This window comes from Corvus brachyrhynchos, unplaced genomic scaffold (assembly GCF_000691975.1).
Source record: "Corvus brachyrhynchos isolate BGI_N302 unplaced genomic scaffold, ASM69197v1 scaffold116, whole genome shotgun sequence".
NCBI classification, from domain to species: domain Eukaryota; kingdom Metazoa; phylum Chordata; class Aves; order Passeriformes; family Corvidae; genus Corvus; species Corvus brachyrhynchos.
The window spans coordinates 9,903,605-9,916,374 of NW_008240221.1; the positions used below are offsets into that span (position 1 = coordinate 9,903,605).

The 12,770-nt window shown below is 39.2% G+C and overlaps 1 protein-coding gene across 1 annotated transcript; it reads right to left on the reverse strand.

Annotated features, from left to right (window-relative positions):
- LAPTM4A (lysosomal protein transmembrane 4 alpha) lies at positions 1 to 11,206 on the reverse strand. The gene is made up of 8 exons (XM_008641797.2): positions 11,143 to 11,206; positions 11,049 to 11,089; positions 6,080 to 6,200; positions 3,887 to 3,963; positions 3,663 to 3,785; positions 2,424 to 2,519; positions 961 to 1,059; positions 1 to 444 (listed from the first exon to the last, which is right to left on the reverse strand). Exons 1-8 carry the CDS (start codon positions 11,204 to 11,206, stop codon positions 370 to 372), a joined length of 696 nt encoding a protein of 231 aa, XP_008640019.2. The 3' UTR covers positions 1 to 369.
- Between the last annotated feature and the right edge of the window lie 1,564 nt (positions 11,207 to 12,770).

Below are 12,770 nucleotides of genomic sequence, written 5' to 3' on the forward strand. Positions count from 1 at the left end.
TTTATGAACTACTTACAAAAATTAATATAAATTAAGGGCACAATCCTGCAGACACAATTGTAGCTAACTTCAATCAGAGTGGCTCAATTGGTTTTCTTAAAAGCCACAAGTTAGTCACATGCTTAAGTTCTTGCAGGTGTAAGGCCCTAAGGCAATAAAATGTTCAAGAGCATTAGGGAGAACAAAAATTAAAGCAAACAAAATCACTCTCAGATGTGTTTTGCTTAGTAAGTTTATATCAAATATATTTTAAACAGAACAGTTTGCTCCTAAAGCCCTGGATATTTCTATTACTTAAGCAGTTTTGCAAGATTAAAAGACAAAACCCCCAGGAAGCTGGTACAGATGTTAATGAACATAAAAATTGCTTCAGGCAGGTATGTAGGGAGGTGGAGGTTCCTTCTCAGGCATCTTCACTGCCATTTCATACGTTGGCAGAACATACTAAGGAGAAGACATTTTGAAGTGATTAATGCAGTAGACTTCAAATGAAGAAGAAAAAAAAAGCAGAACAAAAGCACACATGCCCCATCAGCAACTTAATCCTCTGTTGCAGGCAGTTATTTTAAGAACTTACTGCTTTCCTAGTAAGCAAATGAGGAAGTGAAAGAAGGTGCAGGAGCAGTTTACTGCTCTGCTGAGCCTAACCCTGGGTCATTCATTCCATACCCCACTGCTTCTTGACTTTGCACAGCAGGGAAGGTTTGGACTGGTACAATCAAAGCTTCCCTCTACTACAAGAAAACAGTCAAAGACTTCTCTCTAAAGACCCTCCTTTTAGGTACTGACAGAATTTAGCTAAGAAATAACCCACCACAAAATTAGCTGCTTTAAAATTTTTTTATCCTTCCAGTCTTTGTTTAGAAAGCTGGACTAGGCTTGGAAACATACATGGTTGTGGTGATTTTCTACTTCAAAATTAATGATACTGGTTCCTTTTATCTCAAAAGGAGGTTTTACCTGTGGAGGAGCTTCAAAAGCAGGATACACAGCAATCTCTGGCAAATTTCTGTTGCTGATGTATTTATAGCAGTTCCATACACAGTTAATTAAGTATGCCTGAAAGAAGAGATATTTCTTTTAAACACCTCATATGCATTGGCAGATTCAGAAATTAGATGCTGGATTACATTCCTATGATAAAAAGGAGCATAAATCAACTTAGGCAATACATATCTGAGGAATAGTTGCTATTTCACAGACCTGGCCACATACCTATGTTGCTCTCCATTTAGCTTTGCTGTCACAGTGACTCAGAGAGGATGCACTGCACAGGTTTTAGCAAAAGAATTCACAGATCCATTCAATTAATCTCTGTCTGCCTCAGCAGTGCTAATCAAATTAATCCCCAACTGGCTTATGCTTCTGTGGATCTCAGTCCAAAGCTGCCAGGAGGAGGAGGAAAGGCCAGCAGTACAATCCCACTCATCCCCCAGTTAGCACTATTTCTCCAGCTAACTGCCAGTGTGAAGGAGAGGGCTCAAACACACAACTGAGGCAGCAGGGAGATGGTAGAGCCAAGAACCTTGAACTTCGAGTCAACACTGACTGCTGCAGAAAGAAACACTATCATGGTATGATGAGGATCAGGGGGTTTTTTATTATTAATTAGTGTAGCATTAATCTCTCACTGGCAAGTTAGCACTTTGTTGTACAAAAGGTACCAAGTTTCCCAATCAACACACAAGTGTTATCTACTGTATTAGGCTTCCACTCCCCTCAGTTAAACATTCCTCTTGTGATAAAGTATAGAAGATCAGTAAAATTATTTTTCATCATTGCATTTTTTCTTAGCAATAAAGGAATAGTATAATAACCAATGTATATTATCAATTCATTTCTCTAATAATCTTTGTCTACACAAGAGTTTTTATAATTCAAATGAATGCTTCTGTATTTTGATCTTCAGAAAGAAAATAACTGGTAATACCCTTCAGTAGGGAGGAAGATGCAGCTCTGAATTAACCTATGCATTTCCTCATTCTATCATCTTCCTTCCAAAGCTTGCATCCTGGTTTGTTAGGCACAGTGAGAGTTTTTAAACATTTTGTTTAGGAACTTGTATGCATTAACTCAATATTCTTTCACTACAAGCTTAATTACAAATATTAAAATTATCTCCACATAGACAAAAAGATGGTATGAAGCCTTTTTGCATTCCTCCTTCCTACTCAGGAAGGGCAGAGCTGCATAAGCACACCTCACTGCAAACACACAGATTAGCTGAAGTCACCAGTACACAACATATTAGACTTGAGTCATACTGGAACTGAACATCCTAACAATTGTGCTCAAAGAACTTCTTACCTCAGCATTAAGAAGGCAGCTGGGTTCTCAACTCAGCCTTGAGAATTAACTCAGATTGACAGCATCTTAATATTTATTAGTTCTTCCAACAGATACATGATTAAGTTTTAACTTACCTTTAAAATGATAAATAAAACAAAGAACACCAGAACAATAAACAAGAGACAGCTGGAGTCCAAAGAAAGGAGATCTTCTTTGTAAGGGAAATCCGGCTAGTGAAAAAAAAATGGGGGAAGGGAGAGAAAGGGAGGAGATAAGAATGAACACTGCACAGTCAAATATGATAGAAAAACATCCAAACTCCACACCAAATAAAAAAAACCTTGCACAAACTACTCCCCTGAAACAAAAAGTTCCATTTCTAGCAAGTTTCCTCTTTATCTTCCCACAAAGCACAGCATTTATCCTGCCTCTGTCCTGCAAGAGCAGATCACTACAGTACAGTCTGTGTCCCTAGTCATTTCATCAGTCTCATGCCAATACAGATGGCCACAAGATTCCTTTTCACAGCTGCAGCACAGTATTTGTGTTTATGGTCCTCCACAACTCTTTAATGACTTACTGTTAATTACATCCTGTCAGTCCAACCCATAACATACAGATGTATAGCATAAGAAGTCATCGTCAAACTTGGAAGAGCGAAAATAGAGCTTCTGCAAAGCTCAGTCTCTTTTCTTTCCCTGACAACAGTAACAAAGCCTCTCTCCAACACCAATCTAACATTTAATCTGTTTTAAAAAAGGACTTTTTTTTAAACATCTACTTGAACAGATCAAAACACCAGCCAGACAGAGCTTGTGGTCCCTGCTGACAGTGTATTCTATCCATTGACTCTTCTTGCAGTTAAAACATAGGCAGTGTTAGTGAGAACTCCACTGCAGTTTTGTTAGAAAGTGTTGTTGCACCTTGAGAAGAGACACACAGAATGTAAAAGGGAAACCTTGGAATCTCAGATTCCATGTGTAATGCTGTTGGAATCCTTACCTACACTTCTCTTCCCCTTCCCTACCAAATAAGGGTCAACACATCTTTAATCTGCAGCAGCAAATTTGCCACTGAGCCCCATTGCTTAAAGGGTTACAAACAGTTTCAAGTTCAATTGTAGCCAACACAATCTAAACCAGTAGTTCCCATCACAATTCTTTCCTTATTCTCCCTGGCTTTCTTTTTAGGGAGTAATGACACTTTTGACTCTTCCACCTCTGACAAGCTACCATTCCCATAACCACCTATGGCTGCTGCAGGCTGAATTCCTTTTTCTTATGTACAGGAAGGGAACTGTAGCTCAGTCACTGATCCAATTAAAACAAACTTTAATTTCAAATGTAAAATATCAACTTGAGCTGAATACTTACCAACTGATCCAGGTAATCCTTGATTCTGGGCAAGTAGGTTAGAGAGCTGATGGCAACCAGACAACTGAGCACAAAGTCAAAGAGTTGGTAACAGAAAAATGGGATCAGCCAGCCTACACGATGCTAAGAAGAAACAGAAAAAAGGAGTCACTTGTAAATTATTTAGTTAAAAAAAAAAAAATCAAGTAGCAACTTTTAAAGCCATGGATTATAAATATACTTACAGCAATGGCACCATACACCATCATTGCACTGATTGTGAACATGAGGAGGGAGATAGCAAACAGAACACAGGCATTTTCTGCATTAAAAGGAAAACAGTAAGAATCAGTCATTTCCTGGAGTTGTCACACTGCAGCTGACAGGTACCCAAGCTTTGTCCATTACTATGATCTGTTCTCAACTGGTTCATCTGTGCCAACTACCAGCAGCAGAATAGAGTACCTCAGATCCTTCCTAACAAAAAAAGATCTGGTTCAAGAAAACCTGCAACTATCTGGAAAAATCCCTCTGCCTTAATCAAAAGCCGGACTAAAGCCCAGAAACACCAATTAGAAGCTTGACATAGTTTGACAGTAATGCACCATAATGATGCTGATTTGCAATATGTGTCAGTGCTAAAAGTATGTGAGTGATTAACTCTACAACTGGACAGAATATTAAGTGACGCTAACACAGTATCAACCTTTACACTTGAAAATGGTTTGGTTATGTAATTTGGTCATTGGCAGTGGGAGCAGTACTGCTCCTTCAGTTAACACTAAGGGAAACAGGAAATCACTGTGTGGAAGGTATCCCATTATTTACAAGAAAAGGCAGCTGAACAGAAACCAATTTGTAGCAAAATCCAGGACACTCATGGAAACTGCATGATAAACATTCTCCTTGTGCATCACAGTTACTGATGACAGAAGCACAGCTGCTTTCCACAAGTAAGATTACACTTGTTCTTTTTTAAACACAAAGAAACCAGCTTGAGAGTCTATAGATGTGGTAAATTAATGTTTTTGAGCAATATTGAAGCCAAAATTTTGTGGTTCCCCTGCTTGAAAAAGAGATGATCTGAGACTCCTTTCTACTCTGCAATTAATTTGAAAAGACACTGTGGAAGCACTTACATATCCAATTCAGTACAAGGTAATAATATCTACATACACAGATGGCATCAAGAAAGAGCCCCCCTGGGTCTGAAATGCACTGTGTTGATCAGACCTAAGTCTCAGCAATCACCCATAATTGTGGTTATCTTCTGAGGATTTATTAATCACAATATCCACAAGCACAATAATATCTGTAATATTCTTTCATGCACACAAAACCCTCTAGCCCAGATCCCGACACAAGGAATAAATTTTTAAGTCAAAAGCATGTAACAGAGGTTTCACACTAAAGAGTGAAGAAAGCACCTTCAGCAGCATGTTTCACTCATATAAACTTAAGGCTACCAAGTACACCAACAGTTGTTACAGATCATACGACATTTTACAGACATCTGCTGTGATTTTACTTAATATCTTAGCCTTATGAAGAATTTGGTCCTTGCTCCCACTCTTATTTCATTACTAATAACTGAGTTACAGTCACAGGTCAGAACTGACAGATTCTCAATTCATTAAAAATTAACACAAAATGTTCAAAACCCAGGTTTGGGCTGTACTATTTATCTTTGCTGAATCTGACCCTCCCCAAATTTTCATGTAATACAACAGACTGAGGCAGATTAGAACTGCCACACAACGCATTTCTGCACATTTGAAACCAAGAGAAGCAAAGCATATGCACAAGTTTATAGATACAATAGCTAAAAAGCTTGACACCTATTACACTTGCACACATCATACACTCAATAACAGAGTGAAAAGTAGGCTTAATTCTGCTCATGGTGCTTTCTATTTCATTTATTCTGCAGGTGAAACTTAGAGAAACACTTTGGTTTCACTCAAGTACTTGGCATCCCAATTCTTCCACTTTTCTTAGAAAGATATCATGGTGTTCTTCTTAGTAAATTCATACACAATAGTGCTAAGCTCTTTCCTGATCTATGAAGATCACTAAAAATTCTGAAAAAGTCTTTAAACTTGTTTTCTGCTGCTTGTTTTACTGAGACAGCAAAGATGGTTAATTTTTTGGAGAAAGTGAACCAGATGTCCCACACATACTTCAACACTTGAAGCATTAGAAGGCCAAGAAATCTCATTGCTTAAGATGCTTCAGTGTAATATGAAGTCAAAATAATAGTCCATAAAGTCTTTTTTTATTATTGTAAAGGAATTCAGTCCTAGTATAATTAAAGGGAAATTCAGAAAACAAGATAAGCATTTTTAAAAGGTGTATGCATATATTACACCCTATTGTAAGGCAAATCCATGACATTGCATGCTTGATATTCCAATCCGCCAGAGAAGTTCTAGACCTACCAGCCATTCTCTCGGAAGCATAGTAATTTCCAATGACTTCATACTGAATATCGACAGTTGGCACCATATTTGGATGAGTCACTTCTACTGTCAACAAGATGCCCATCAGCAGGTTCACCACCTGAGAGAGATCACAGTTACCTCAAGGTTAATTACACTGCAACAGCTAAGATCTTTTTAATGACCACTAATAATCCTTTATTTCAGTTAAAAATAAACTCTTCCCTTTGCCTGCATGTGGAAGGAAAAAAAAAAAGAGCCCAACTTACAGTTAAATTTCAAGCTGATTTAGTTAAACCACTACCAAAACAACCCAAAGAGCATGGAGCACTTACTAGGTTCAGTGAATCACAACTAAGTAACTTTGCAAATTGAGGGGATGGTAAGGTTCCTAGGGATTCAAATTACATAATTAAGCTGATGCTGCTTGTAGAATGTACAGGTTTGTGAACTGGAAAACTGAAAACAGTTTAAAAAGGTCAGGAAGGTAAAGGTATAGAATGAGGAACATTTGGAAAGAATTTCTGCTTTCTACAACAAGTTGAGTTAATTTAACACACAAATGAAGTACTGTGTTTCTGCCATGTTACAGCTTTGAGAAGATAGAACATCTCCCTCTACTTCCCAGATAATTTATTAAAACCCCATCAGTCCTTATCAGAAAGGTCTACACAAGCACAGGGCAAGTTAAAAAGTTTCACACGAAGATCAACCCCCATAATGTGTACGCATTCAGCAAAGGCTGTGCGCTCACCAGTCCTTCTCCTCCCTCACGCTGCTACTTAAGACTCCTTCTGTGGCCACATTTTGGTACACACCAGAAATGTCTTCAGTAAGAGCTCAAAGAATCATAAGTAGCTTAAGCTTCTGTAAAATTGCCTTGACAGCATTTATATTGTATTCAAGATTTACAGGGACATAGTTTCTGTTACTAATATCTGGACACGGACACATATGCCAAAGGTTGCATAACACAAAAAAAAAGTCATGATGGTATTTTCAAGCTGCAGACATTTTCCAATCAGTATTCAGTACTGCCACCACCACCAGCAGGATCCCTTCCAATTAGCCTCAAAAGAAAAAAATAACTGGTTTGCAGTTTCTCACAACTTAAGAATATTTGCCAGGTATTTCTTCTTCTACTGGCCTGGTTCCAGGAGTCAATGATGTACAATTACTTAAGATTTCAGTAGTGAAAAAAAAAACCCCCACATTTTTAACCTTTTGAAAACTTTGAGATGCACAGTTCCCGTAACTTTTCCCCCCCTGCTGTTTATATTGGTTTTTTCTTCTTTTTCTTTTTTTCCCAGGGGTTTAGAGACACATGGTGATAAACTTGTTTGCACATTCCGCTAAAAAGAGCCCTTTAGTGGAATCAAAGGTGGTTACTTTGTATAAATGCAATAATCTCATCATGTATTACACAAACTTGATAAAATTTCCAGCTGCTTTCAGCCACTTGTATTTTTATAAGGCATTTTATGCCTTGGAATATAAAACATAGTAGCCAAAACAGCTGGCAGTAAAGAACTCTGTTCAACCACCAATATCTTTAGCCCCAAAATGCACATATTTTCACTCTCACAGGACACATTTCCTACAGGGCAAACTGTCAAGTTGCTCACCTGCCTCTTGTCTTTAAATCTTATTTTCCTTCACCATTGGTCTCATATAGAAAATGATCATCTCCCACCCAATTCATCCTTCTGTACTCTGGCCTTCTGCTCGCAATGCATTTTCAACCCTTCTATTTCATCCCCTCTGTGAGTGAACTGGGAGTACTGGAAAACACCTTTCTGCACTGTACTTGTTTCAAAAAGCCCATGTCAAGGTTCAGGTCTCTGGCAGTTGAAACAGTGATCTCTACTTCATAAAGCACAAACTTCAATTACAGCTAAATCATTTATTGTTTATACACAGTCATGAGTTTGACTGCCATGATAGGCTATCTGCCTCAAGATAAAGAACAAGCAGCACCTGAAATACTATAGAATGAACTTGAATGAATGAACTTGAATGCCTCCAAATTTTGAGACTGTAATTCCCCATTAGTTACTTTTTTTAAATTTTCATCCTGTAGTCCTAATTCAGCATACCAAAGTCCTTAGTAATTTCACTAGTTACTGACTGCAGTTCCAAGTATTAAAGGTTTATTTTCTCAACCTGAAATGGTATGCAAGGAAAACAGAAAATAAAGAGTCATTCAAAATCCAATCTATTAGAATCAATGAGACCAAATAAAAATAGCGACAAACCAAAACAAATGTAAACATAACAAATAAACCCAAACTCCTGCCAATTAACACCTCAGGGTTTCCAGTACTCCATTACTGCTGTTTACAAATCCATCACAACACTGAGCAATTTATCCCATTTAACATACGGAGTTCAATAAAGAGGTACACAGCCAGAGCCTCTATTTTAACTACTTCCATTCTTTCCCAGAAGCTTGATAACAGCAATATCACAAGGTTCACTTCAAAATAATCAACATAACAGGAAGCAAGAATATAGTTCTGATCACAAAACATCGTTAGAGCTTTTAAGTACATACTCACTGCAGATCAAACGCATGTTCACAAACATCTACGTGGACAAGTCAGAAAAACCGTAACTCATGTACGCCTCAGTGTAATATGAGGAGTAATCCCATCACCACCTCCTCCTTAAAAAAAAACAAACCCAAAAAACCCCCAAACCTGACAAGACAGCCATCAGTGGATACTGCAGCACTCTAAGGTAACACCTCAGAAATCCCAGAGGCCCCATCCTGGTCTTTTTTGCTAGGAAATCAAAATTAGTAACAAAAAAAATTTGCAAAATGCATGTTCAAATTCTTATTCAAAAAATTATTCCATTAAGATGAAAAGAACCTTAATTTAGTTTTGTAGTAGTTTAAGGAGTGTATTTTACATTTTTATATTTGGGATAACTAAGTTTAACAGTTTGGTGTAGCTTGTATCAAAATTCAAATAGCTGAAATTCCAAATTCTCAAGCAGAAAGTCAGCATTTATTACACACAGGTAACAGAAATATTAGCTCCCCACATGATTAGAATGCAAAAGACTGTGGAACTATGAACAAGCATTAGTTTTTTAATTAGTGAGTTTTATGTGCACGGCATATACTTAACGCCTTATCATGTAAGTGCTTCATCTCTCTGGAGGCCTGAACATGAAGTCTAGTTTTCCCCAAGCACTCTCAGTGGCTTGGGCAAACTCAAGAATGCCTACTTATAATTTGCTTATATCCTTTTATGAGGGGAAGGAGGGAAATTGCCTTGCACTACTAAACTCATTTTCCTATCACTTTTCCAGTATTTTTCCCCTAGACATGTTCCCCAAAGGAAAAAAACAAAAAAAACCAACCAACCAAAAAAAACACCAAACCCCAAAACAACAACAACCAAACAAGACAGAGATTCTGGTTTGGTTTATCATTATATTGATTTAATAAAAACTGAAAAAGAGTAATTTTAAATAGGGGACTTCAGAGCCTCTAGCACTACCAGTATTAGACTGAGACCAGTTATACTGGCTCATTTCTGTCAATCTTGTTCAGTGAACAAATGAGTCCAGAGATCTCCCTCATGCTCCTGCTAACCAGCAGCAATTGCATCACTGACTCCAGTGCTGGAGTTTGCTGCCAGAACGCACCAGCCCCTCCCTCCAAAACAATGCTATTGGCTTTTAGACTGTTTGTTGAACTCTGATCCCATTTTTGCCAGTGCAGTGTTCATGCTTCCGGTTTCTGGAAAGCGCAGTGCCCAATATGAAAGTTTACAGGAAGAAACAAACTTCAAAGCAACACGACTGCAATTATGGAGAGAGGAACAGGAGGTTTCTTTTTCCTTCCTACACAGAACAGCAGTGGGTGTTGCAGAGCTAACCAAGCTTTGTCAGTCCTGGAACACAAGTACAATTCTGCCATTAGTGTTCTTAACTCGTCTTTTGGGAAATACACTTTTATTCATTGATCACAAACATCAGCAGCACACAGACATAACCATGCTTAAGACACACTTTGATCACACAGCATCAGCAGCAGACATTTTAGAAGACAGTCCTCATTCTCTCTGGACTCACAAAAGCATGCAACAAGGACAGTGATAAAACTGTTTTAGTGAGGAGAAAAGTTAATTACATGCACAATTTAAGAACATACAAATAAGCAAGGAATAGGAAAATGCCTAAAGAAATGGTTACATTAACACAAGTACTAAGTAGACAGAAGTCTTATCTTACTAAAACATCTGGAGTAGATTGCTATGGGACTCCATTTTAAGTTTGCTATCAAATTCCTTCAGGACTGCACTGTACGAGAACACCGTCTATGCAGTAAATAGCAAGATTTTCAGTAACACAAAGCTATTCTTGAACTAAACATTCTCCCCCCTACATCCTTAAAAAAAAAAAAAAACCAAAACACACAAAATACAAACAAAAAAAACCCACCAAACCCATAAAGCAGAAAACACCATCCTACACAGAAAGTTATTACTATTTGTCCCATCATAACTTACAAGAGAGATTATTTAATTGATTTAGCAATACTTCTCATAAGAACCTGAAAGACTAAGTTAGAGCTATACTTAAATTGTGCATTAATTAACACATCTAAACAACCTGACATATTCTGGGCCATTTTTTTTGAAGTTTGGCAGCAGACAAATAAATTTAACTTTCACTGTCCAAACTGCATTTTACCTTCAAAAAAGTACAATTTATAGTTGAGTTCTGATTTAAAGCACTAGGCAAGACCACCTAAAGCTTTGTGTTATAACCTTATTTCAGCTCAAACAGCCAACAGTTACCAGACTTAAAAGTTCTCACCCTTTCCCAGGTGACAGCTGAGAACTGGATAAAAATATTCAATGCACAGTTTAACAAAGTTTTCGATACACTTGATATACAGGGAGTTTTTAATAAAAAACCGCACCTATGAAGCCCTTTGCATGCCCCCTGCTACCTTGAACTCAACTCTACTTTTCCGTCTAGCAGACCGAGTCGCTGCGGTTACACGAGATCAAAGCCGCACTCTGCCCCTGGAGCAGCAGCCTCACGGGTCCCCGGCGCAGCTTTCACCGTCCCCAGCACCCATCCAGAAAGAAGAAAGAGGTGCTGCATCCAGGCAACAAGAGGAAACATAAGCACAGCAAAGGAGGTAGAAGCTGGAAGTGCTACCAGGTCTGTGGCCACGGAAATCTCTCCCAGTCCTCCGCCCCCAGCAAGTTCCTGGGTTTACAGACACTCCCGCGAACAGGAATCACAGTGCAGAAGGCAGCGAGGTGCTTTTGTTCCCTTGTTCACTGTTAACGATTCGTGCTTTTACTTGAGGTACCAGGAGCATATTCTTGAACTCCATTCATGAGCAGCACAGCGTGGTCTGCAGGTTTCCAAAAGAAGTTTGATTCTCAATACTACAGTGGACCTTTTCCGTTTTAAATGAACTAATAATAAAACTTTATCAGTACCAAGACTTTTGCCCAATTTCTTTTTGAAAAAAATAACCTTTCCCTAAAGTTCTGTTACATTTCCAACTGCCTAGCTTGCCTTTTCCTCAGGTCCTCTGTCTCCAGCCACTTTGTTTGCCTGTACATTTTTTTTTTTTTTTTGCCAATTGAGGGACCACGATGCATAAAAATAAAGGACCTCCCCATACTTGTTGAAAATAAACCATGAAGTCTTCAAAGTCAAATCCCCATGCCTCCAAAGGCAGTTTCTGTGCATGGCTGTTTCATATCAACACAAAAATTCAGCATTCTTTGTTTGTTACAATCTGGAGAAGGGTAAAGGAGAATAAAGGCTTTGATTACAGCTTCAGGAGAACAAAACAGCTATGATGCTACTTTTGTAAACTATCCACTCATTTTTACTGCCCACGAGGGTGAGGGGAAGGAAAGAGGAAATGACTTCGATAAAGGGGAGCTCAAGCCCCCTTTAAGGGAACCAAGGGAATTAGGGCTCCAGGCCTTTAACTTGTTGGTACTGTTCTTACATTTCCATTTCACCCTAGTTCAGAACTTTAATATTTTACCTTCACTACCACAGCTCTTTCTCGGACAGAAAGCACTCACCAGTCAGGAAAAAAAAGGTGTTTTGGGAGCCAAATTTGTTTCCATTGCTCTTCAACCACTGTGCTGAGTATGGAAGAACCAGGAACTTCCCCTGCCACAAAGCTCTTGCCCACTTGGAGACACTCATTTTCCTCTCAGAGGTTACATACCACTCACGGGTACCACACCTTATTCTCCTATAAAATACCCCAAATTCCAGTCTCCCCCAACTCTCCTCCCTTACCAAGGACAGGCTCAGTACTGTATAAAAGTCTTAACCCCTGCAAACCAAGAAAAGGAAGAGTAACACAACCCCTCTGAGACGCAGATTAAAACGCTCTAAACTTTCTCTTCACTTTTTTTCCAACCACAAGGAAGGCAGCCGAGGGACAACAGGGCTTGGTTAGCCGGAAGGAGACACCAGAAAAGAAGAGGGACCCCAGTCCCGCCAGGTGACCCCAGGCAATCCCCTCGTGCAGCTTCCCCCGATCGCCTCAGGAAAGGAAACAACTTCCCGAGCGAGGGGGGCGGGACCCCGCGGCCCCCCAGGAAAGTGAGCAACTCCCCGGGCGAGGGGAGCGGGACGCCTGCGGTCCCTCAGAGCGGCCGCGCGGGCGCTGCTCCGCCGCCCCACC